We start from the raw sequence: 21,762 nt of genomic DNA, 5'->3' as shown, positions 1-21,762 counted from the left end.
GAAGGATAGCATTAGGAGATATACCTAATGTAAATGACGAGTTAATGGGTGCAGCACACCAACATGGCACATGTATACATATGTAACAAACCTGCTCGTTGTGCACATGTACCCTAGAACTTAAAGTATAATAAAAATTTTTTTAAAAGTTTTTACACTTTTTTGTTAAAAACTAATATACAAACACACACACACACATATTAGCCTAGGCCTATACAAGGTCAGGATCATCAGTATCACTGCATTCCATCTCCACCTGTTGTCCCACTGGAAGGTCTTCAGGGGCAATAACACTTATGGAGCTGTCATCTCTGATAACAATGTTTTCTACTGGATACCTCCTGAAGGACCTGCCTGAGGCTGTTTTACAGTTAACTTTTTAAAAGTATAAGTAGGAGTACACTTTAAAATAACAATTAAAAGTATAGTATAGTAAATACATAAACCAGTAACATAGTCATTTATTATTATGAAACATTTTGTACTGTGCAAAATTTTATGTGCTATACTTTTACACCACTGGCAGAGCAGTAGGTCTGTTTACAGCAGCATCACCACAGACAAGTGAGTAGTGTATTGTGCTACATTGCTATGGTGGCTACAACATCACTCGCTAGGCAAGAGGAACTTTTCCGCTCCATTATAATCTTGAAGGACCACTGAGGTATATGTGGTCCATCAGTGGCCAAAATGTATATGACACATGACTATATATATATCTCTTTCACTTATATCCTTCTTTCTTTTCTTCCTTTTTTTTTGAGACGGAGTTTCACTCTTGTTGCCCAGGCTGGAGTGCAATGGCGTGACCTCGGCTCACTGCAACCTCTGCCTCCCAGGTTCAAGTGATTCTCCTGCCTCAGCCTCCCAAGTAGCTGAGATTACAGGCATGTGCCACCACATCCAGCTAATTTTGTATTTTTAGTAGAGATGGGGTTTCTCTATGTTGGTTAGACTGGTCTCAAAGTCCCGACCTCAGGTCATCTGCCCATCTTAGCCTCACAAAGTGCTGGGATTACAGTCATAAGCCACCGCACCCAGTTAATTTTGTATTTTTAGTAGAGACAGGGTTTCTCCATGTTGGTCAGGGTGGTCTTGAACTCCTGACCTCGTGATCTGCCCACCTCGGCCTCCCAAAGTGCTGGGATTACAGGCATGAGTCACTGCGCTCAGCCTATCCTTCTTTCTAATATCCTAATAACTGTAACTGTGAATATATTTTAAAACTGACATGGAATAAAAAAAACTGAGAAAAACCAGTAATTGTTGTGACCAACAGAGGTTCCATTAGGATCTGGTGGGGTGAATTATCTGGATTTGTTTAGTTTCACACTTCGCACTAGCATCCCAGTTAGGCACCTTCATGGGGAAGGAGGAAAAGAGAATGGTAAAAACTAGAAGTTACAGGGAGGCAGATTTTTGTTTCAAAGCAAGGCAGAATTTTATAAAAGCGCTGTCTAAAAAGTGGACTAAACTGGTTTCCCATGTGAGAAAGAATTACAAATGAGATTCCTGCATTTAAGAAGGAGTTTAGTCTACCTAGGGCGTTCCCTTCTTCACTTTGGCAACGGTGGTAAAGTTTTGTAGGACAGAACAGAATCTGAAAACCAATAGAAGATTATTTGTGAGATTAAATACCCACATGCTCCCATTAAGAAAGCAGATGGATCATACTAAATTGTCAATCTAGACTTAAATAAGTATGGCAACTTTCTATAAAAGCCTGTCGATAGTCTTTAGGTAATACTTTCTAGAATTGATTTTAAAAAAACAATGGTAGTCTGTGAGTTTAAAATTTCCTTTAAAGAAGTGATTTGTTAAAGAAAGAAAGCAGTCAAAGTAGAACTAAGTAAGGAATTTCTGCACAAGTTCTTATGTCCTTAAATTCTACTGTTTTCCAACTTTGTACTATACGTTCCTTTGTTATTGTTGTTTACCTTCAAATTGCTTTTGGGGAGACAGAAAGGAAATGATGTTTACCCAGACATGAAAGTGGGATTCCTTGTAATGTACCTACCATGTCTCCCAGGTGGTTCATGCCCAGATCATATGAGTGCATTCCCATTGAATGCTCCAGATTATGAAGCATCACAAACTTTAGATTCTTTTCCCAGATGAGACGTCGTACTGCTTCTTCATTCTAAAACATAATGAAGAAGAACATAGTCATACTGCATCCTGGACAAGTAAGTGTTTGATAATGAAAATGGCTTTTTTTTTTAGATGGAGTTTCACTCTGTCACCCAAACTGGAGTCCAGTGGCATGATCTCAGCTCACTTCAACCTCCGATTCCTAGGTTCAAGTGATTGTCTGCCTCAGCCTCCCGAGTATCTGGGATTACAGGCATATGCCACCACACCAGCTAATTTTTGTATTTTTAGTAGAGACGGGGTTTCGCCATGTTGGCCAGGCTGGTCTCAAACTCCTGACCTCAGGGGATCTGCCTGCCTCGGCCTCCCAAAGTACTGGGATTACAGGTGTGAGCCACTGCACCACCCGAAAATAGCATTTTTGAAGCATTCTACCAAATGTGGATCTGAGAGCATGCAAATGCATAAATATATCCAATATAACTGCTAACTTCACATATTAATTTTAATTCTTGCTCTTAACTGCTTTGATGGTGATTAATATTATTTTATGATAAACATGAATTTCCTTCTCTTTTTAAAATTTACTATTATTATTATTATTATTTTTTTTTTTTTGACAGTCTTGCTCTGTCACTCAGGCTGGATGGAGTGCAGCAAAGTGCACTCACTATAGCCTTGACCTCCTGGGATCCAGCAATCTTCACACCTCAGCCTCCTGCATAACTGGGATCACTGGTGTGTACCACTGCAGCCAGTTGTTTTTTTTTTTTTAAAGACAGGGTCTTGCTCTGTTACCCAGGCTGGAGTGCAGTGGTATGATCACAGCTCACTGCAGCTTCAAATTCTTGGGCTCAAACTATCCTCCCATCTCAGCTGCCCAGGTAGCTAGGACTGTAAGCATGCACCACCACAACCAGCTTATTTTTATTTTATTTTATTTTATTTTGTTTTATTTTATTGTAGAGACAGGCTGGTCTCAAACTCCTGGCCTTAAAGGATCGTGCCCCCTTAGCCTCCCAAAGTGCTGGGATTACAGGTGTGAACCATGCACCCAGCCATGATTTTCTCTTTCTTTTTCATGTTTTACAACTTCATTACATGTGTCTGGGTGTAGGTTTCTTTATTTACCTTCAGCTGTGTACTTTTGATTGGATGACTCAGGACCTTGTCTCATATCTGGAATATTCTCAATCAGTGTCTCCACATATATTACTTCTCCACCATTCCATCTAATTCTCTTTTTCAGAAACTCCTATCCGAAGTATTTTGGAGCCTCAAACTCTCTTTCATCTTCTTACTTGCGTTTTCTTATATTTTTCTTTTTATTTCTAGGTGCTGCATTCAGGGTGAATCCCTCAGTAGTATCTTTCAGATACTATCCAACTCCTTACAGTCTGGAAATCCTTTTGATTTTTATTGCAGTGACAATATTTTTTATTTCTAAGATTTCTAATTTTTTCTTGTCTGTTAGTGTACATATTATTCCTTTATATATAGTCTTTTGAAAAGTTATTTTTGGTTCTATTATTTTAATTTTATTCACAGTGAATTTACAAGATGACTGTCAATTTTCTTGTCCTTCAGGAGATTCATTCACATAGAATACAATGATGTAGAAGGCAAGGTGGATGGTGCCTCCTAGAATAGCTGAAGCCAGACTTGCTGGGTAGCAAGTCTGGATGCAGGTTTCTCTCCCTTGGAGCAAGGTTTTACTGTTACCCCAGTAATTGACATAATGGGCATGCATGATGGGCTTACTTCCAAACCGCAAGATGAGAAGCAATGGTATAAAGACAAACAAATCTAAGTACAAGAAAGGAAAAAAAAAATAAAAAGAAGTGCACTTTGAGATCAATTATAAAGGTAGGATACTAATCAAAAGTCAGGTTCATTCCTCCTGAGGGATTGGAATTATTAAACAGAGGGATAGCATTCATTCAACCAGATAATGGTGCTAATTGCACATCTAACTCCAGTCAACCTTGAAATGAGGAACCTCTTCATAAAGGGTGTGGGTGAGGGTGAAATTCATCAGCACCAAGGAAACCATATGATCATTTCAATAGATGCAGGAAAAGCATTTGACAGAATTCAACATCCTTTCATGACAAACATTCTCAACAAATTACATGTAGAAGGAATGTTCCTCAACACAAATAGGCCATATATGGCAAGACTACAGCTAACACCATACTCAACTGGGTGAAAATTTAAAGGCAATTCTGCTAAGATCAGAAAAAGACAAGGGTACCCACTTTCACCATTTCTAGTCAATATAGTGCTGAAAATCCTAGCCAGAGCAATTAGGCAAGAAAAATAAATACAAGGCCTCCAAATAAGAGAAGGAAGAAGTAAAATTGCCTTTGTTTGTTGATGACATGATCATATAGAAAGTCTTGGCCAGGTGTGGTGGCTCATGCCTATACTTTGGGAGGTTGAGATGGGAGGATTGTATGAATCCAGGAGTTTAACACCAGCCTGGACAACATGGCAAGACCCCATCTCTACAAAAACCAAAAATAGAAATTAACCAGGTGTGGTGCCATGTGCTTATAGTCCCAGTTACTTGGAAGGCTGAGGCAAGAGAATCACTTGAGCTGGGAGTTTGAGGCTGCAGTAAGCTATGATCATACCACTTTACTCCAACCTGGGTGACAAAGCAAGATCTCATCTCAAAAAAAAAAAAAAAAAAAGGTTTGGGCACAGTGGTTCATGCCTGTAATCCCAGCACTTTGGGAGGCCAAGGTGAGTGGATCATGAGGTCAGGAGTTCGAGACCAGCATGACCAACATGGTGAAACCCTGTCTCTACTAAAAACACAAAAAGTATCTGGGTGTGGTGGCATGTGCCAGTAATCCCAGCTACTCAGGAGGCTGAGGCAGGAGAATCGCTTGAACCCAGGAGGTGGAGCTTGCAGTGAGCCGAGACTGCACCACTGCACTCCAGCCTGGGCGACAGAGCAAGAATCCGTCTCAAAAAAAAAAAAAAAAGAAAAAAGAAAGAAAAAAGAAAAAGAGAGAGAGAGAGAGAAAGGAAAGACTCCATCAAAAAACTATTACAACTGATATGTGAATTCAGTAAAGTTGTAGGACACAAAGTCAACATACAAAAGTCAGTAGTGTTTTTATACACTAACAACTATTTGAAAAAGAAATTAGGAAAACAATTCTATTTACAATAGCATTTAAAACATACTTAGGAGTAAATTTAACCAAGGAGTTGAAATGTTATATACTGAAAACTATAAAACATTGATGGAAGAAACTGAAGACAAAATAGGCCGGGCACAGTGGCTCACGCCTGTAATCCAAGCACTTTGGGAGGCTGAGGTCAGGATCACCTAACGTCGGGAGTTTGAGACCAGCCTGAACGACTTGGAAAAACCCTGACTCTACTAAAAACACAAAATTAGCTGGGCGTGGTGGTGCATGCCTGTAATCCCAGCTACTCGGGAGGCTGAGGCAGGAGGATTGCTTGAACCTGGGAGGCGGAGGTTGCGGAGAGCCGAGATCATGTCATTGCACTCCAGCCTGGGCAACAAGAGCAAAATTCTGTCTCAAAAAAAAAAAAAAGAAAAGAAAAAGAAAGAAAGAAAGAAATTTAAGATAAAATAAATAAATGGGAAGATATTCCATGCTCAAGGATTGGAAGAATTAATATTGCTAAAATGTTCATACTACCCAAAGCAAACTAATTCAGTGCAATTTCTATCAAAATTCTAATGTTATTCTTAACAGAAATAGAAAAAACAATCCTCAAATTCATGTGGAACTACAAAAGTCCTTGAATAGTCAAAGCAATCTTTAGCAAGAGGAACAAAGCTGAAGGCATTACAAAATGCCTGGTTTCAAAATATATTACAAAACTATAGTAATTTAAACAGCATAGTACTGGCATAGAAACAGACACATTTACCAATGGAATAGGATATAGAGCCCAGAAATAACCTGCAATTTTATGGTCAATCGACTTTCAGCAAAGGTGCTAAGAACACACAATGGGAAAAGGATAGTCTGTTTAATAAATAGCATTGGGAAAGCTGGCTATCCAAATGCAGAAAAATGAAATTGAACCCTTATGTCACCCCATATACAGTAATCAACTCAAAATGAATGAAAGCATAAACATAAGGCCTGAAACTACACAATTACTATAAGAAAATACAGGGGAAAACTCCACAACATTGGTCCAGGCAATGGTTTTTTGAATATGACCCCTAAAGAACAGGCAACAATAGCAAAAATAGACACACAGGACTCCATCAAACTAAAAAGCTTTTGTAAAATAAAGGAAACAATTAACAGAGTGAAAGGATAACTCATAGATTGGGAGAAAATATTTACAAATCATACATTTCATAAGGGGCTAATATCCCAAATATAGAAGGAACTCAAAGTAACCATCAAGAAAATAACCCTGTTTAAAAATGGGCAGAAGAACTGAATAGACATTTCTCAAAACAAGACACATACAAATGGCCAACAGATACATGAAAAAATGCTCAACATCACCAATCATCAGGGAAATGTAAAGTAAAACCACAATGAGATATCACCTCACATCTGTTAGAATGGCTATTATCAAAACGATGAGAGATACGTGTTGGGGAGGATGTGGAGAAAAGGGAACCCTCATACACTGTTAGTGGGAATGTAAATTAGTACAGTCATTTTGGAAAACAGTATGGAGATTCCTCAAAAAACTAAAAACATAATTACCATATCATCCAGCAATCTCACTTCTGGGTATATGTCCCAAGGAAGCACAATCAGTATGTCAACAAGGTAGCTGCACTTCCAGGTTCATTGTAGCATTATTCACAATAGTCACGATATGGAATCAACCTTATAAAGTGTCCATTAAAAGATGAATGGATAAAAAAGTGTGGTACATATTGTATTCCATGCATAATGGAATACCAATTAGCCTTAAAAAAAAAAAAACGAAATTCTGTCATTTTCAACAACATGGATGGGTCTAGAGAATGTTATGCTAAGTGAAATAAGCCAGGCACAGAAAGACAAATACTGCATAATCTCATTTACATGTGGACTCTAAAACAGTTGAACTCATAAAAATAGAGAGTAGAATGGTGGTTAGCAGAGGCTGGGAGGAGGGTAGATAGGGAAAGGGGAGATGTTAGGCAAAAAGTACAGTTTCATTTAGGCAAGAAGAACACGTTCTCGCAATCTATTGCATAGCATGGTGGCTACCGATAATAGTAATAATGTATTTTATATGTCAAAATTACTGAAAGGGTGGATTTTTAAATGTTCTCATCACAAAGAAAGGATAAGTATGTGTGGTGCTGAATATGTTAATTAGCCTAATTTAATCATTCTGCAATGTATATTTGTATCATAACATCACATTGTACTCCATAAATATACACAATTATTATTTAATTATAAATAAATAAAAATAAAACTTAGAGTATATGACCTACTAAGAGTGTCATTTTTATACAAAATAATATGTCAAATAAAGAAATATATGATACTAGCTTACAAACAGAAATATTACATAGTTACAGGACTTAGTTATTTAAAGCAGTAGGGTTAAGGTCTTAACATCAGCAAGCGTGCTTTGAAATAAAAACAGAAGTACAAAATGGGAAGTGATAGTCAAGAAACAGTATCTGGCCGCACTATGTGGGTAGTAAGGCCTTTTTGCTCCTCAGCCATCCCAAATGTGGCCCTTCCTCAGGAGCTTGTGCTCATTTGCCCTTGGCCTGATAGCAAGCAAGTATTTTGCTTGCTCCCTGGCTTCCATCAATTCTCTGCTCAAATGGCACCCCTATCCGTGAGGCCTTTCCTAACCCTCCTGTCATATAGATAGACTTCTTACCACCACTACCAGCACTACCGCCACCCAGGGCCCTTCCTCCTCTCCATGCCTTCCGTTACTTTTATCTACAACACTTATCACCATCTAGCATACTACATGTCTGCTTGTTTATTTTCTTATTTCCTGTCTCTCTCACTATAATAAAAGCTCCATAATAGGAATTTTGTTTTGATTCCTGCTGTATGGTACCAAGAATAGTATCTGGCAAGAAACAAGTACATAATATTTATTTATTTATTTTTGAGATGGAGTCTCAGTCTGTCGCCTAGGCTGGAGTGCAATGGTGTAATCTCGGCTCACTGCAACCTCCGCCTCCCCGGGTCAAGCGATTCTCTTGCCTCAGCCTCTTGAGTAGCTGGGATTACAGGCGCCTACCACCACATCCAGCTAATTTTTGTATTTTTAGTAGAGACGGGGTTTTGCCATGTTGGTTAGGCTGGTCTCGAACTCTTGACCTCAGGTGATCCGCTCACCTTGGCCTCCCAAAGGGCTGGGATTACAGGCGCAAGCCACCACGCCCAGCCTAAATATTTACTGAAAACATTGCCTGTAAGAACGCAATTTTGAGAGGTAGAAAACAGTACTCTTTTAAAAGCATATCGCTCGAGTGGCAATCCAGTCTACCTTTTCCTTGTATTGTTTGCCATAGGTTTTCTTCCAGAGATGCCAGTGATGATCCAGGGTAGGATCTTTATGCAACTGCGCCACTGCAGAGGAGCACACCAAGAGCACACAAACCAGCCGTTTCATTCTGTGTAAGGAAAGGTAACATAGGAAGTGTTGCTATTAGCTGCATATGTTGTGACCATATTTTTTCATAACAGAAAATAACAATGCAAAGTCTATCAAAGGGACAGACTATTTTTTTTTTTATTATTGTACTTTAAGTTCTAGGGTACATGTGCACAACGTGCAGATTTGTTACATATGTATACATGTGTCCTGTTGGTGTGCTGCACCTATCAACTCATCAGCACCCATCAACTCGTCATTTACATCAGGTATAACTCCCAATGCCATCCTTCCCCACTCCCCCCTCCCTACAATAGGCCCCGGTGTGTGATGTTCCCCTTCCCGTGTCCAAGTGACCTCATTGTTCAATAGGGACAGAGTATTATAAAGAGAATTATATAGGAAAATTCCTGGGATATATAGTCACAGGGAATAGCTGCAGATTTATGTCTGAAATACTACTTCCAATGCTTAGTAGCACTTTAAAAAGTGATTTTCAGGAATTTCCCAGTATCTGGTAAACCAAACACATCTAGGGGGTTAGAAAACAGGGACTTTCCAGGATTTGCCAACAAATCTAATCAAAGGAAATCTCTTTCTCTCTCTCTCTCAAAAAAAAAAAAAAAAAAAAAAATCATCCTTAAGAGAGGCAAACCTCTGAAAAATCAGTTTATCTCCTGAATTTTTGAATACATGAGCTCTTCTTAACTGACTTATTTAAATATCCACAGTCTTTACAGATAGTTAAAAGACAACTCTCATTCACATCTTTAGGTAGGTTATTTTCCTTTTTATCTTTTTTTTCCCAATGATCAGACATCTGTTTCAAATGAGGCAATTAACTACTCTTTAAAATGCCACTTCTGTATTTAATTCAAGAGACTTCAACAGAAATTTAGCGACTAGCTCCCTCAAACTGGATTCTACTTTCTTTTCCGTTTCTTTTCAATTAAAAACATCTGGAATTTTAAACATGTAAACCTTTTAATTATATTCCAAAGAAAGCCACGTTTCAGCCTCAACTTAGATGCTTAGATGCTCAAGCAGACATTAACTTTTTGAAAATAGAGAAGAAGCAAATTGAACGACATGACTTTTTAGTTTACTTCCTGAAACCAAAGATTGAAAACCTAGCAGGCAGAACAAGTTACAAACACAAACAGAGTGTTTGAAGACCAAATGGGAGAAAAAGAACAAACAATACATACGTGATAGAACCAGCAGGTGCTCCCACAGTAAGAATCCTTGAATTGATGGGCTCTCTTCTAAGATTTCAAAGCAGCAGGGAGATTTCAGTTCAACTGACTTTAAAAGAAATTGGAACTTGTCACATGAGGTATCCATAATGAGGAAGTGAACTTTCATTTCAGTTTCGTTTAAAATCTAGCTAGTACAGTCACCTCTAGTCATCTCCCTATGGTCTTGGGGACAAAGTGGGATACAGTAAGCCATCAAGAAGAGCCCTTGTCTGAGCCCAGTGGCTCACGCCTATAATCCCAGCACTTTGGGAGGCTGAGGCGGGAGGATCACTTGAGGCCAGGAATTCAAGACCAACCTGGGCAATATAGCAAGATCCTGTTTCTGCAAAAAAAATTTTTTAATTAGCTGGACATGGTGGTGCATGCTTGTAGTCCCAGCTGGGAGGGAGGGTGAGTTGGAAGAATTGCTTCAGTCTAGGAGGACAAGGCTGCAGTGAGCCATGATTATACCACTGTGTTTCAGCCTGGATGACAGATCAAGACCCTATCTCAAAAAAAAAATTAAATTAAATTTTAAAAACACCAACTTTTACATGGAAAACACTTAGTTATAAAGAGATTAAGATAAAGCTCCCAAAATCCCAGCTCCTTTTATGATTTCCTAGGAAAACCTGTCTAACTGCTTTTAACACAATTCATTCATGATCTGATATTGTCTGATTCTCACTCACCCATTCCTTCGTTCATCAACTCAAAATGTCTTTATTAATATATACTATATGTATAGTTTAGTAATATGCATGTGTGTGTGTGTGTATGTGTTAGTATATTCATGGAAAAAAGAATACACTCAAATATATCCAATTGAGAATGGTTATCTGGGTGGAGTGGGAGCAAGATGAACTATCATCTTTTAAATTTGCATTTTCCTAATTACTAATGAGGTTGAGGATCTTTTCACACATTTATTGACCGTTTGAATTTTCTGTGAATTTCCCGTTCATCTTTTTTGCTCATTTTTCTATTGTATTGTTGCTTTTTCTTAGGGATTTGTGGGAGGGGTGTGTGTGTGTGTGTGTGTGTTTTCCAAGATGGAGTTGTGCTTTATCTCCCATGCTGGAGTGCATTGGCGTGATCTTGGCTCACTGCAACCTCCGCCTTCCAGGTTCAAGCGATTCTCTGCCTCAGCCTCCCAAGTAGTTAGGATTACAGGCGCCTGCCAGCACGTCCAGCTAATTTTTGTATTTTTAGTAGAGATGGGGTTTCACCATCTTGGCCAGACTGGTCTTGAACTCTTGACCTCGTGATCCACCCACCCCGGCCTCCCAAAGTGCTGGGATTACAGGTGTGAGCCACCATGCCTGGCCAAGGTGTATGTGTTTTAAAAATATATCCTGGTTTCTAATCTTTGACAGTTATATACCCTTAAAAACATCTTCCCTTAGTCTTCCATTTGTCTTTTATTTTATTTTTTCTTCCTTTGAATAAGCCTATGAAATTCCACTTGTCTTTTAGTCTTGTTTATAGTGAGTTTTTCTATATGAAATTTTTTTTGTGTTGAGGTAGAACATTTTATTCAGCTTTTCTGTATAATCTATACTGTTTGTGTTTCATATAAGAAAGTTTTCCTCATCCAAATGTAATAAAGATACACTCATTTTTATACTTTTAGAAAGCATTTTATTTATCTTTTCTATGGCTACTGCTTTTAGGTGTTTAATTCACCTGGAATTTAGTTTTGCGTATGGTATGAGGTAGGGAACTTATTTTCTTTGTTTTCCCATTTTGATTCTACCTCTATCATACACCAAATTCTCATACATAGATAGGTCAGTTTCTGAGCTCATGAAGCTGTTCTTTTTATCAATTGCTACTTCAGTATCACACAGTTTTAATTAAAACAGCTTTGTAGGCCAGGCGCGGTGGCTCATGCCTGTAATCCCAGCACTTTGGGAGGCCGAGGCGGGCGGATCACGAGGTCAGGAGATCAATCTCTACTAAAACTACAAAATTAGCCCAGGCGTTGTGGTGGGCGCCTGTAGTCCCAGCTATTCGGGAGGCTGAGACAGGAGAATGGCGTGAACCCAGGAGGTGGAGTTTGCAGTGAGCCGAGATGGTGCCACTGCACTCCAGCCTGGGCGACAGAGCAAGACTCCATCTCAAAAAAAAAAAAAAAAAAAAAACCAGCTTTGTAATATGTCTTGATGTCTGGTGATGCAAGTCATCTAGGTCACCCCATCATTGTTCTTCTTTTTAAACATTGTCTTTGCATTTTGTACTTGTTAACTCTTCTTTATATGAACTTTTCAAATCAGTTTATCAAGTTCCCTGAAAAACTCTGTTAGAGTTTTTTGCTTTTTTCTTTTGGAGACAGGGTTTCGTTCTGTCACCCAAGCTGAAGTGCAGTGATGCAATCATGGCTCACTGCAGCCTTGACCTCCTGGGCTGAAGTGATCCTCCCCCCTCAGCCTCCAGAGTGGCTGGGACTACAGGCGCACACCACTATGCCCGGCTAATTTTGTTTTTTATTTTTCGTAGATAAGGGGTTTCACCATGTTGCCCAGGCTGGCCTCAAACTCCTGGGCTCAAGCAATCTGCCCGCATCGGCCTCCTAAAGTGCTGGGAATACAGGCATGAGCCCCCACGTCTGGCTATTAGAGTTTTTATTTGAATATATGCATACATTTGGGGAGAAGTAGCATCATTATGTTGATTCATCTCAGCTGTAGTAGACATGTTTGTGTTTGTAACCATACAGATTTTTTAAAAAAAGATACTTCTTATGGAAAATTTAAAACACATGTAAAAGTAAAGATAGTAGTAAAATGAGCTGCCATGAAACCATTGTCTTGTTTCAACAAGGATCAGTACATGGCCAATCTTATTCATCTTCCCACTCCTACTACCTGAATTATATTAAATAAATTCCAGACATTCTATCATTTCATATGTAAATGTCCCTGTGTGTGTCTTTAAAAGACAGAGACTATTAAACAAATACAATACCACAATACTATTATCACATCTAAAATAAAAGAACAATAATTTTTTTTTTTTTTTTGAGACAGAGTCTCACTCACTTGCCCAGGCTGGAGTGCGCTGGTGTGATCCCAGCTCACTGCAACCTCTGCCTCCCAAGTTCAAGCGATTCTCCTGCCTCAGCCTCCCAAGTAGCTGGGATTACAGGCGTGTGCCACCACACCCAGCTAATTTTTGTATTTTTAGTACAGATGGGGTTTCACCATGTTGGCCAGGCTGGTCTCGAACTCCTGACCTTAGGTGATCCACTCACCTCAGCCTCCCAAAGTACTGGGATTACAGGCGTGAGCCACTTTATTGTCATAAGAAATTATGACAATAATTTCTTAATGTCATCAGACATCCTATCAATGTTCACATTTCCCTGTCTTACACATTTTTTACTTGTTTGAATTGAGATTTAAATAAACGCCATATATTGTGAAATCATTGAGTTATGTTTATATCATTATGAATTCATGGATTTAAACATATTTGATGTGTTTCAATCCATTCCAGTTTTCTCCTTATTGATACTCATATTGTCTCATTTTTGGTCAGTAGGAATTTATTCAAATTGGCTCTTTATTGCAGACAGAGTTTGTATGTTTGGCATAATATTAGTACTCTTTAAAAGCTTCCTTTCTTTCTAATAATGACAGACTATTGTAGGTTTGTCTTGAACAATTCCTGCCCCAGACCTAGAATCAGCCACTTCTCCAAGGAGGTCTGGTTCCTTTTAGTGGAAACAATGTTTAAATACCATAATCTAGGAAGTAGCAGTGTTTGGGATAGCAGATTGACCATTGTTGCTAAGCCTTTTCAGTAGATGGAACTAGGAAATATCTTTTTTTAAAAAAATTAAATAGATAACAAGCTGACACTGATACTTCAAATTCAAATTCAAGACTATAGGGTTTACTCACCCCATCAATCTTGTATCTACACTTCTTTTCAAACATGCTTAAAACATCTGGGTTCTCTAAAGTATCAACTCAAGTACTTGTTTGATTTATCCTGTAAAATTGCAGAATAACAACAACAAGCCTATGACCAATAAGATTATTAATGAAAACAAATTAGAGATTTTAAAGTAGAGGGGGACAGGTTTTTCTCCATTAAGCCATATTCTGCTAAGGATGTAAGTCAATTACTGTGTTTTGAAGTCACCTGGAATAGCTCCTGGTATGGTTATGCTCCACCTCCATACACAGGTTTATTTGTTTCATTTTACTTCTTCCTTTTAGGGATTGCTTTTTACACTTATGTAATTTCATTTTATAATTATGTAAAACATTTATGTGGATCCAAAGTGAAATCAACGCAATGAGGTATATTCAAAGAACTCTAGCCTTTCTCCTTTTGTTTGTTTTACACTATTTCCTTTTTTCCTTAATTGGTAATCATTTAAACAATTTATGGTTTATCTTCCCATTTTTAAAACTATGCAGATATGCCTATATATTAATATTCTTTCATCTTAAGTGAACACTAACATATTATACATACTTTATCTTGTTTTTTCACTTAGCATTTCTTTTTATTTCAGTCAATCACTTAACATTTTATTAAGAAAAATTATTCAGGCAAAAGAGATTATCAGGTGTCCTTTCAGTGATGTGCTGGGTATTATTTAGTGGACCTTTACAGGATTTGATTCTTTTTAAAGTTAAGTTGTAAAAAACTGATAACTATGCAAATGATCCCTATACATGGCAATGCAAATAAATTTTGTATTGTAGATTTTACTGAATAGAGAAATATAGAGAATGTAGATCTCTGTCAGTCAAATTCTTTTTTTTTTTTTTCTTTTTTTAAAGACACAGACTCACTCCGTCGCCCACGCTGGAGTGCAGTGGTGTGATCTCGGATCTCGGCTCACTGCAACCTCCGCCTCCCAGGTTTAAGTGATTCTCCTGCCTCAGCCTCCCCAGTAGCTGATATTACAGGCATGCACCACAATGCCCAACTAATTTTTGCGTTTTTAGTAGATACAGGGTTTCATCATGTTGGCAAGGCTGGTCCTAAACTCCTGACCTCAGGCGATCCACCCGCCTCGGCTTCCCAGAGTGCCAGGATTACACGCATGAGCCCCTGCACCTGGCCTCAAATTCTTATTTGAACTGACTTTAATCTTACTGATCCCTTATTAATTAATGAGGTAAAGAAAATCTTTGATACGTTAGTTGTATATTTGTTCTCAACTTTTTAGAAACTATACTTTAGCAATTAAATCCTGATAACTCCACAGTAGTATACAGTGTTCATTTATTTTTATGGTCACCTCGCATCTTTTGAACAATATTCCCATGTCTGGAGAATTTCCCACGTTCTAAATTTTGCTTCTCCAAATTGAAGCCAAAACTCCATCTTCAAGGCTCCAATGCAGTTAAGGCACAGACATGAGACCTAGTCTTTGCCAGTCAGACACACCTGTATAGAACACCATTTTGTAAGTGGGTAAGTGATGAACCAGAAGTATGTAAAATCCTCCTTTTGGTGAGAATGGCAGTAGCGATGTCTCCCAGCAGCAGCAGCAGCAGATATTCTAACATCTGGTCCCCAGTGTCACCGGTTCAAGCTGTAGTGTTTATGTCAAATATTGTGTGTGCTCAGTGGCATCATAGCTTTAGCAGTCTTCTCTGTGTGGTTTTGGTGATGTTTGTGGTTACACAATAAACAAACCTCACTGACTTTCTGGCCTTTCATAGATTCTTTGAGTTTTCTGCACTTTTTTTTTTTTTGAGACGGAGTTTCACTCTTGTTGTCCAGGCTGGAGTGCAATGGCACGATCTCGGCTCACTGCAACCTCCGCCTCCCAGGTTCAAGTGATTCTCCTGCCTCAGCCTCCCAAGTAGTTGTGATTACAGGCATGCGCCACCACGCCCGGCTAATTTTGTATTTTCAGTAGAGATGGGGTTTCACCACATTGGCCAGGCTGGTTTGGAACTCCTGACCTCAGGTGATCCGCCCACCTCGGCGTCCCAAAGTGCTGGGATTACAGGCACAAGCCACCGCGCCCGGCCACTTCCTGCACATTTTAAATAAACTGTAGTACCCAACTAGATGAACCCGGTAATGACATCCACAGCTGTGTTGAGTTTGGAAAAACAAGGGTGGAGTGTCAGAAGCTAGAATGGGGAAGGTGCTTTTCTCAGGCTGCAAACAGGAAAGTAAAGAAGAGAGCTATTGTGGAGCTCTCAATAATTTCAGATTGCCTTCGCTATTCTTCTTTACATGTCTCATCTCATATCTGATGTTTTTTGCTTTTAGCCTTGATTCCTTTATATGTATTTCTAACCACAGAAATATATAGTTCAATTTCCTTAATGAGGAAACTAGCAGAGGAACAAATTTCTTTCCATCAAGATTAAAATGGTAGACAACTGCTTTTACAAGGGATCATGTATTTTTCCAGTCATTATTTTGTCTGTCTGACGAGGTCTATAAATCTACACTTAGTACAGAGCATAAACGTGGTGATTAGACAACGGCACACCTTCTGCCTCCATTCCTGGGTACTGCCTACATGGAATTGTGTATGAAATTATGTCTCTAGCTGTTTCCGGTAATCCTCTACCAAGTGGGAAAAAAATTCGAGGTTAATTGTGTTTTCTAGTGGTACTCTAAACCGGATTCAGGACGGCAATGGCCATCTAAATGTCTTCCCTTGTTTATTTCTAAATCCATAAATTAATTCCAAATTTACCAAGAAACTAAGTTGAGTTGGTCCCCAAATTGAACAGGGCTCTCAGGGACATACCCACTTCTTCCCAGCCTACCTTCGGACTCAATAAGTAAGCAGAGACTGTTGATACACATGACCCCTGGTTAATATGTAGGTTGTAGAAGAAACAAAAATTTTACTTATGGAAGGCAGGGAGAATAGAGATGAATTACCTTTTGTGAGAAAAAGAACAAGTGACATATTAACTGCTATTGTATTTTCTATTGTCAGGAGGTGGGCTGAGTAAAAAGCCTAAAAGCTTTTGCATATGTCTTGGTTCTACCATCTATTGGTTATAAGGCCTGGAACAAGTAAGTTAACATGCCCGTGGCTCACTTTCCCTAGGCATAAGTAAGAGAATGCTGACTTAATGGCAACTAAACAGTGGAAGACACCAGCATTAGAATGTAATTATAATATTGCTCCATGTAAAATGTAAGATTTTACAGTTCCAACTAATTATTCCTAAGTCCGTTCCTTTTGCAGAACAAGTTTCTAATAAAGTACTCAGTATTAAGATAGATGGTTATGAGCAAGTGCTACCATTTAGGATATTCATTTGAAATACTAATGCTCCTGGCATTTTTTTTTTTTTTTTTTTTTTTTGAGACAGAGCCTTGCTCTGTCGCCTAGGTTGGAGTGCAGTGGCGCGATCTCGGCTCACAGCAACCTCTGCCTCCCGGGTTCAAATGATTCACCTGCCTCAGCCTCCTGAGTAGCTGGGATTATAGGTGTGTCACCACGCCTGGCTAGTTTTGTATTTTTAGGAGAGACAGGGTTTCACCATGTTGGCCAGGCTGGTCTTGAAATCCTGACCTCAGGTGATCCACTCGCCTCAGCCTCCCAAAGTGTTGGGATTACAGGCGTGAGCCACTGCACCTGGCCAAGAAAAACATCTTTAATACAAAAACACAGAAAGGTTGACCATAATAGGAAGCTAAAAGCTAGATCACACAAACGCAAGCAACAGCAAAATGCGCGTATAATTATTCAAATATCAGTCAGAGTAGACTTTAAAGCAAGAAGCATTATGAGGCTAAAGAGGGAACTTTCATAATGATAAAGAAATAAATGATAAAGAGATCCGCCAGGAAGAGATTAAAATCTTAAATCTGTATGCTCCTCAAAACACGGCCTCAGAGTTCCATAAAGCAAAGATTGCCAGAGCTAAAAGGAAAAATGGACAAAATTTACAATCATAGTGGGAGGCTTTGAGATACCTCTTTCAATAGCTTGTAGAATAAGCAAATGGAATAAATTAATAACGATATAGAAGATCTGAATAACACAATTAACAAACTTGTCCTAATTAAGACTTATACAGCCTGTTCTCAACAACAGAATCCTTTTTTTTTTTTTTTTCACCCAGGCAGGAGAGCAGAGGCAGGATCATGGCTCACTGCTGGGCCCAAGTGATTCTCCTATCTCAGCCTCCCAAGTAGCTGGGACCCCAGCCCCAAGCCACTGCACTGGGCTCAGAAAATTTCTTTTGAAGGGCACACAGAATATTTGACAAAATTGACTCTGTATGTGCTGGGCCATAAAATATTCAGATTATTTAGAGTATGTTCTCTGACCACGGTGATATTAAGCTAGGCCCAGTAACAAAAAGGTAATTAGAAAACCTCCCATTTAAAGTGATATACTTCTTAATAACTATGGTTATTAAGAAGAAGAAATCATAATGGCAATTAGAAAATATTTTGAACCGAGCAATAATTTTTTAAAATGACATATAAAAATGTGTGAGATCCAGCTAAACCAGTGCTTAGAAAGAAATTTATAACTTTTTAATGCATATATTAGAAAAGAAAAATGGCCAAAAATCAGTGGTCTAAGCTGCCACCTTGAGAAGCAAAAGGAAGAACATCAGAGGAGATGTTTTGATGTTCTATATTTCCCCCCTCCCTTTTTTTTTTTTTTTTTCTGAGATGAAGTCTTGCTCTGTTGCTGAGGCTGGAGTGCGGTGGTACAATCTTGGCTCACTGCAACCTCCATCTCCTGGGTTCAAGTGATTCTTCTGCCTTAGCCTCCCAAGTAGCTGGGACTACAGGTGTTCACCACCACACCCAGTTAATTTTGTATTTTAAGTGGAGATGGGGGGGTTCTCCATGTTGGTCAGGCTGGTCTTGAACTCCTGACCTCAGTTGATACACTCGCCTTGGCCTCCCAAAGTGCTGGGATTATAGGCGTGAGCCACTGCGCTTGGCCATCTTTTGGACTAAATAAAGACTGTTGAGCTACTCTGGCAGTACTCTTTTTAGAAAAGCACTTGCAGCAAAATTGTGCTTTCAATAAATGATATTAGGTTGTGCATTTTATCTTTGAACTCTCAAACTCTGGTTTTTTTTTTTTTCCAAAATAAGAAGTTTCTAGCAAATATGGAAAAGAGGAAATACCCAAATTGACATGTTTTAATGAGTTAAATATTATGCATCTTCTGTGCCAGGCATCATACAGGGCACTGAAGCTCTTTCCCGCCCATTAGTTTATTTGATCCTCCCAACAACCTGTGAGGTGGTAGTGGTAGCAATAGTATCCCTATTCTATAGATTAGGAAACTTGGACTTAGAAAGGCTTGTCTAAAACCATTGTGGAAATAAGTGGTGGAACTGGAACTTGAAGTCCACACCATTTTCAACATTCTTGCTGCCTGGGCTAGATATTGTATTTCTTACCAGGCTGGAGCAGTGGTGTCTTGGAGCTGGCTTGTATTGACACTCGTTCACGAAAACTACTTATACCCACTTCATCCTCACTCCATCTTTAGTAGCATTGCATTGGTAGTTTAAAATAAGCAAACTCCACAAATCAGGTTTATTTTATTTTATTGCATTGTATTGTATTGTATTGTATTGTATTGTATTGTATTGTATTGTATTGTATTGTATTGTATTTTTTTGAGACAGTCTCACTCTGTCACCCAGGCTGGAGTGCAGTGGCGTGATCTTAGCTCACTGCAGCCTCCATCTCCCAGGTTCAAGTGATTATCCTGCTTCAACCGCCCACCACCATGCCCGGCTAATTTTTTTTATTTTTATTTTTATTTTTGAGACAGAGTCTTACTCTGTCGCCTAAGCTGGAGTGCAGTGGCATGATCTCGGCTCATAGCAACGTCCGTCCCCAGGGTTCAATCAATTCTCCTGCCTCAGCCTCCTGAGTAGCTGCGATTACAGACAGGCACCACCACACCCGGCTAATTTTTTGTATTTTTAGTAGAGACAGGGTTTCACCATAATGGCCAGGCTGGTCTCAAACTCCTGACCTCAGGTGATCCGCCACCTCGGCCTCCCAAAGTGCTGAGATTACAAGCGTAAGCCACTGCGCCCAGCCCACGCCCGGCTAATTTTTGTATTTTTTGTAAAGATGGGGTTTCACCACATTTGCCCGGCTGGTCTCCACCTTCCTGAGTTCAAGTGATCCGCCTGCCTCGGCCTCCCAAAGTGCTAGGTTTACAGATGTGAGCCACTGCGCCTGGCCTATTTATTGTTTTAATCTGGAGAGCCAGTTGTTAAGCACTTACCAGCATGCAACTGGGCTGGACTCAGAAGGCACAGCATCCGCTTAAGTTCGTCTTCTTTGCATCTTTCTTATTTTGTTCAAGACTTGGCATTGTAAGAAGTGGCAATACTGGCTTGAATTACTATAGTTTCTCAGTTTCAGATTTTATGGAATAGCAAAACTTGAAGAAAATATTAGAGGGCCAACTTAAGGCTTTTTTTTTTTTTTTAGTTTATCAAATAAGGATATTTAAAATGTATTATCTTCACTCATCATCATTTCAAAATTGAAGGAGCATTTTAATACGAAAAAAGGATAGAAAGGAAATAATCTCAGAATTTAGAAGTTGATTATATTTGGTTTTGTTAAAAACTCACTCCAGCTGGGCGTGGTGACTCACGCCTGTAATCCCAGCACTTTGGGAGGTCGAGGCAGGCAGATCACTTCAGACCAGGAGTTCAAGACCAGTCTGGGTAAGATGGCGAAACCTCGTCTGCACTAAAAATACAAAAACTTTAGCTGGGCATGGTAGTGTGTGCCTGTAATCCCAGCTACTCAGGAGGCTGAGGTGGGAGGATCACCTGAGCACTGGAGGTCAAGGCTGCAGTGAACCATGATGGCACCACTGCACTTCAGCCTGGGTGACAGTGAGAGACAGACCCTGTCTCAAAACAACAAAACAAAACAAAACAAAAAAGTCTCACTCTATTGTCTGTATTTTAATCATTTAACTGAAGACTAATGAAAATATTATCAAGGACAAATATCCCACAAAACAGGGATTTTTGTTTGTTCAGATGTATCTCAAGCACCTATAACACAGTACCTAGCACTCAGTAAATATTTGATGAAAGAATGAAAGATTTGCAGGAATCTGGTGACCAAAGTTTGGCCACCAGTGGTGTAAGCTACCCAACTTGGCATCTTGGCTAGTCAGTCAGCTAACATATTTGAATTATTTAAGAAATATGAAAGAAAAAAAATGCACAAATCCTATCTTAGGTTGCGAAAATCTAGTTGGGAGTTATAGAAGATGGATGCCTAAACATGGCTTAATCTCAAGGCCAACTATTATCAAAATAGTTGCTCTACTTTTAAGAGAACTATGTCGTGCCTTTATTCAAGATATTAGAAATGCCTTTGCTAGAAATTGGGAGAGTCTTTTCATGGTTCACTAATTTTCCCTAGGAATCTGCAGAACCAATGAGAATGAAAGCTTTTGAACGTACGATGATGAGGCAGAATTCTGAAGCTTCTATTTAACTGTATAGTCAGGGACATTGCAAACATCAATTATAACTGTACCAATGAGATGGTGTTGGTAGCAGCGGTGTCCCTCTTCTATAGATGAGGAAACCGGAACTTAGAGAGGCTTAAGCAAGATCATTGTGGAAGGAAGTGGTGGAAGTGTGGGCATAGTGCCACAAACATTAAAAACAGGAAACAGGCCGGGCGCGGTGGCTCAAGCCTGTAATCCCAGCACTTTGGGAGGCCGAGATGGGCGGATCACAAGGTCAGGAGATCAAGACCATCCTGGCGAACACGGTGAAACCCCGTCTCTACTGAAAAATACAAAAATCTAGCCGGGCGAGGTGGCGGGCGCCTGTAGTCCCAGCTACTCGGGAGGCTGAGGCAGGAGAATGG

At 39.3% G+C, this 21,762-nt stretch overlaps 1 protein-coding gene across 2 annotated transcripts in view; it reads right to left on the bottom strand.

Moving 5' to 3' along the window:
- CTSS (cathepsin S) overlaps positions 1-10,142 on the bottom strand; it is a 35,878-nt gene extending 25,736 nt beyond the window's left edge. For both annotated transcript variants that reach the window (XM_011973589.1, XM_011973590.1), the window contains exons 1-3: positions 9,882-10,142; positions 8,566-8,692; positions 2,018-2,140 (exon numbers count right to left, since the gene is read on the bottom strand). In XM_011973589.1, coding sequence (XP_011828979.1) covers positions 2,018-2,140; positions 8,566-8,691 — 249 coding nt within the window. In that variant the 5' untranslated portion in view covers position 8,692; positions 9,882-10,142. The remainder of the gene's footprint in view (positions 1-2,017; positions 2,141-8,565; positions 8,693-9,881) is intronic.
- Between the last annotated feature and the right edge of the window lie 11,620 nt (positions 10,143-21,762).

This window comes from Mandrillus leucophaeus, unplaced genomic scaffold, assembly GCF_000951045.1.
Source record: "Mandrillus leucophaeus isolate KB7577 unplaced genomic scaffold, Mleu.le_1.0 Scaffold139, whole genome shotgun sequence".
In the NCBI taxonomy this organism is placed as follows: Eukaryota; Metazoa; Chordata; class Mammalia; order Primates; family Cercopithecidae; genus Mandrillus; species Mandrillus leucophaeus.
Note: the sequence above shows the minus strand (reverse complement) of the source record. Positions and strands in the feature narration are given on the sequence as shown.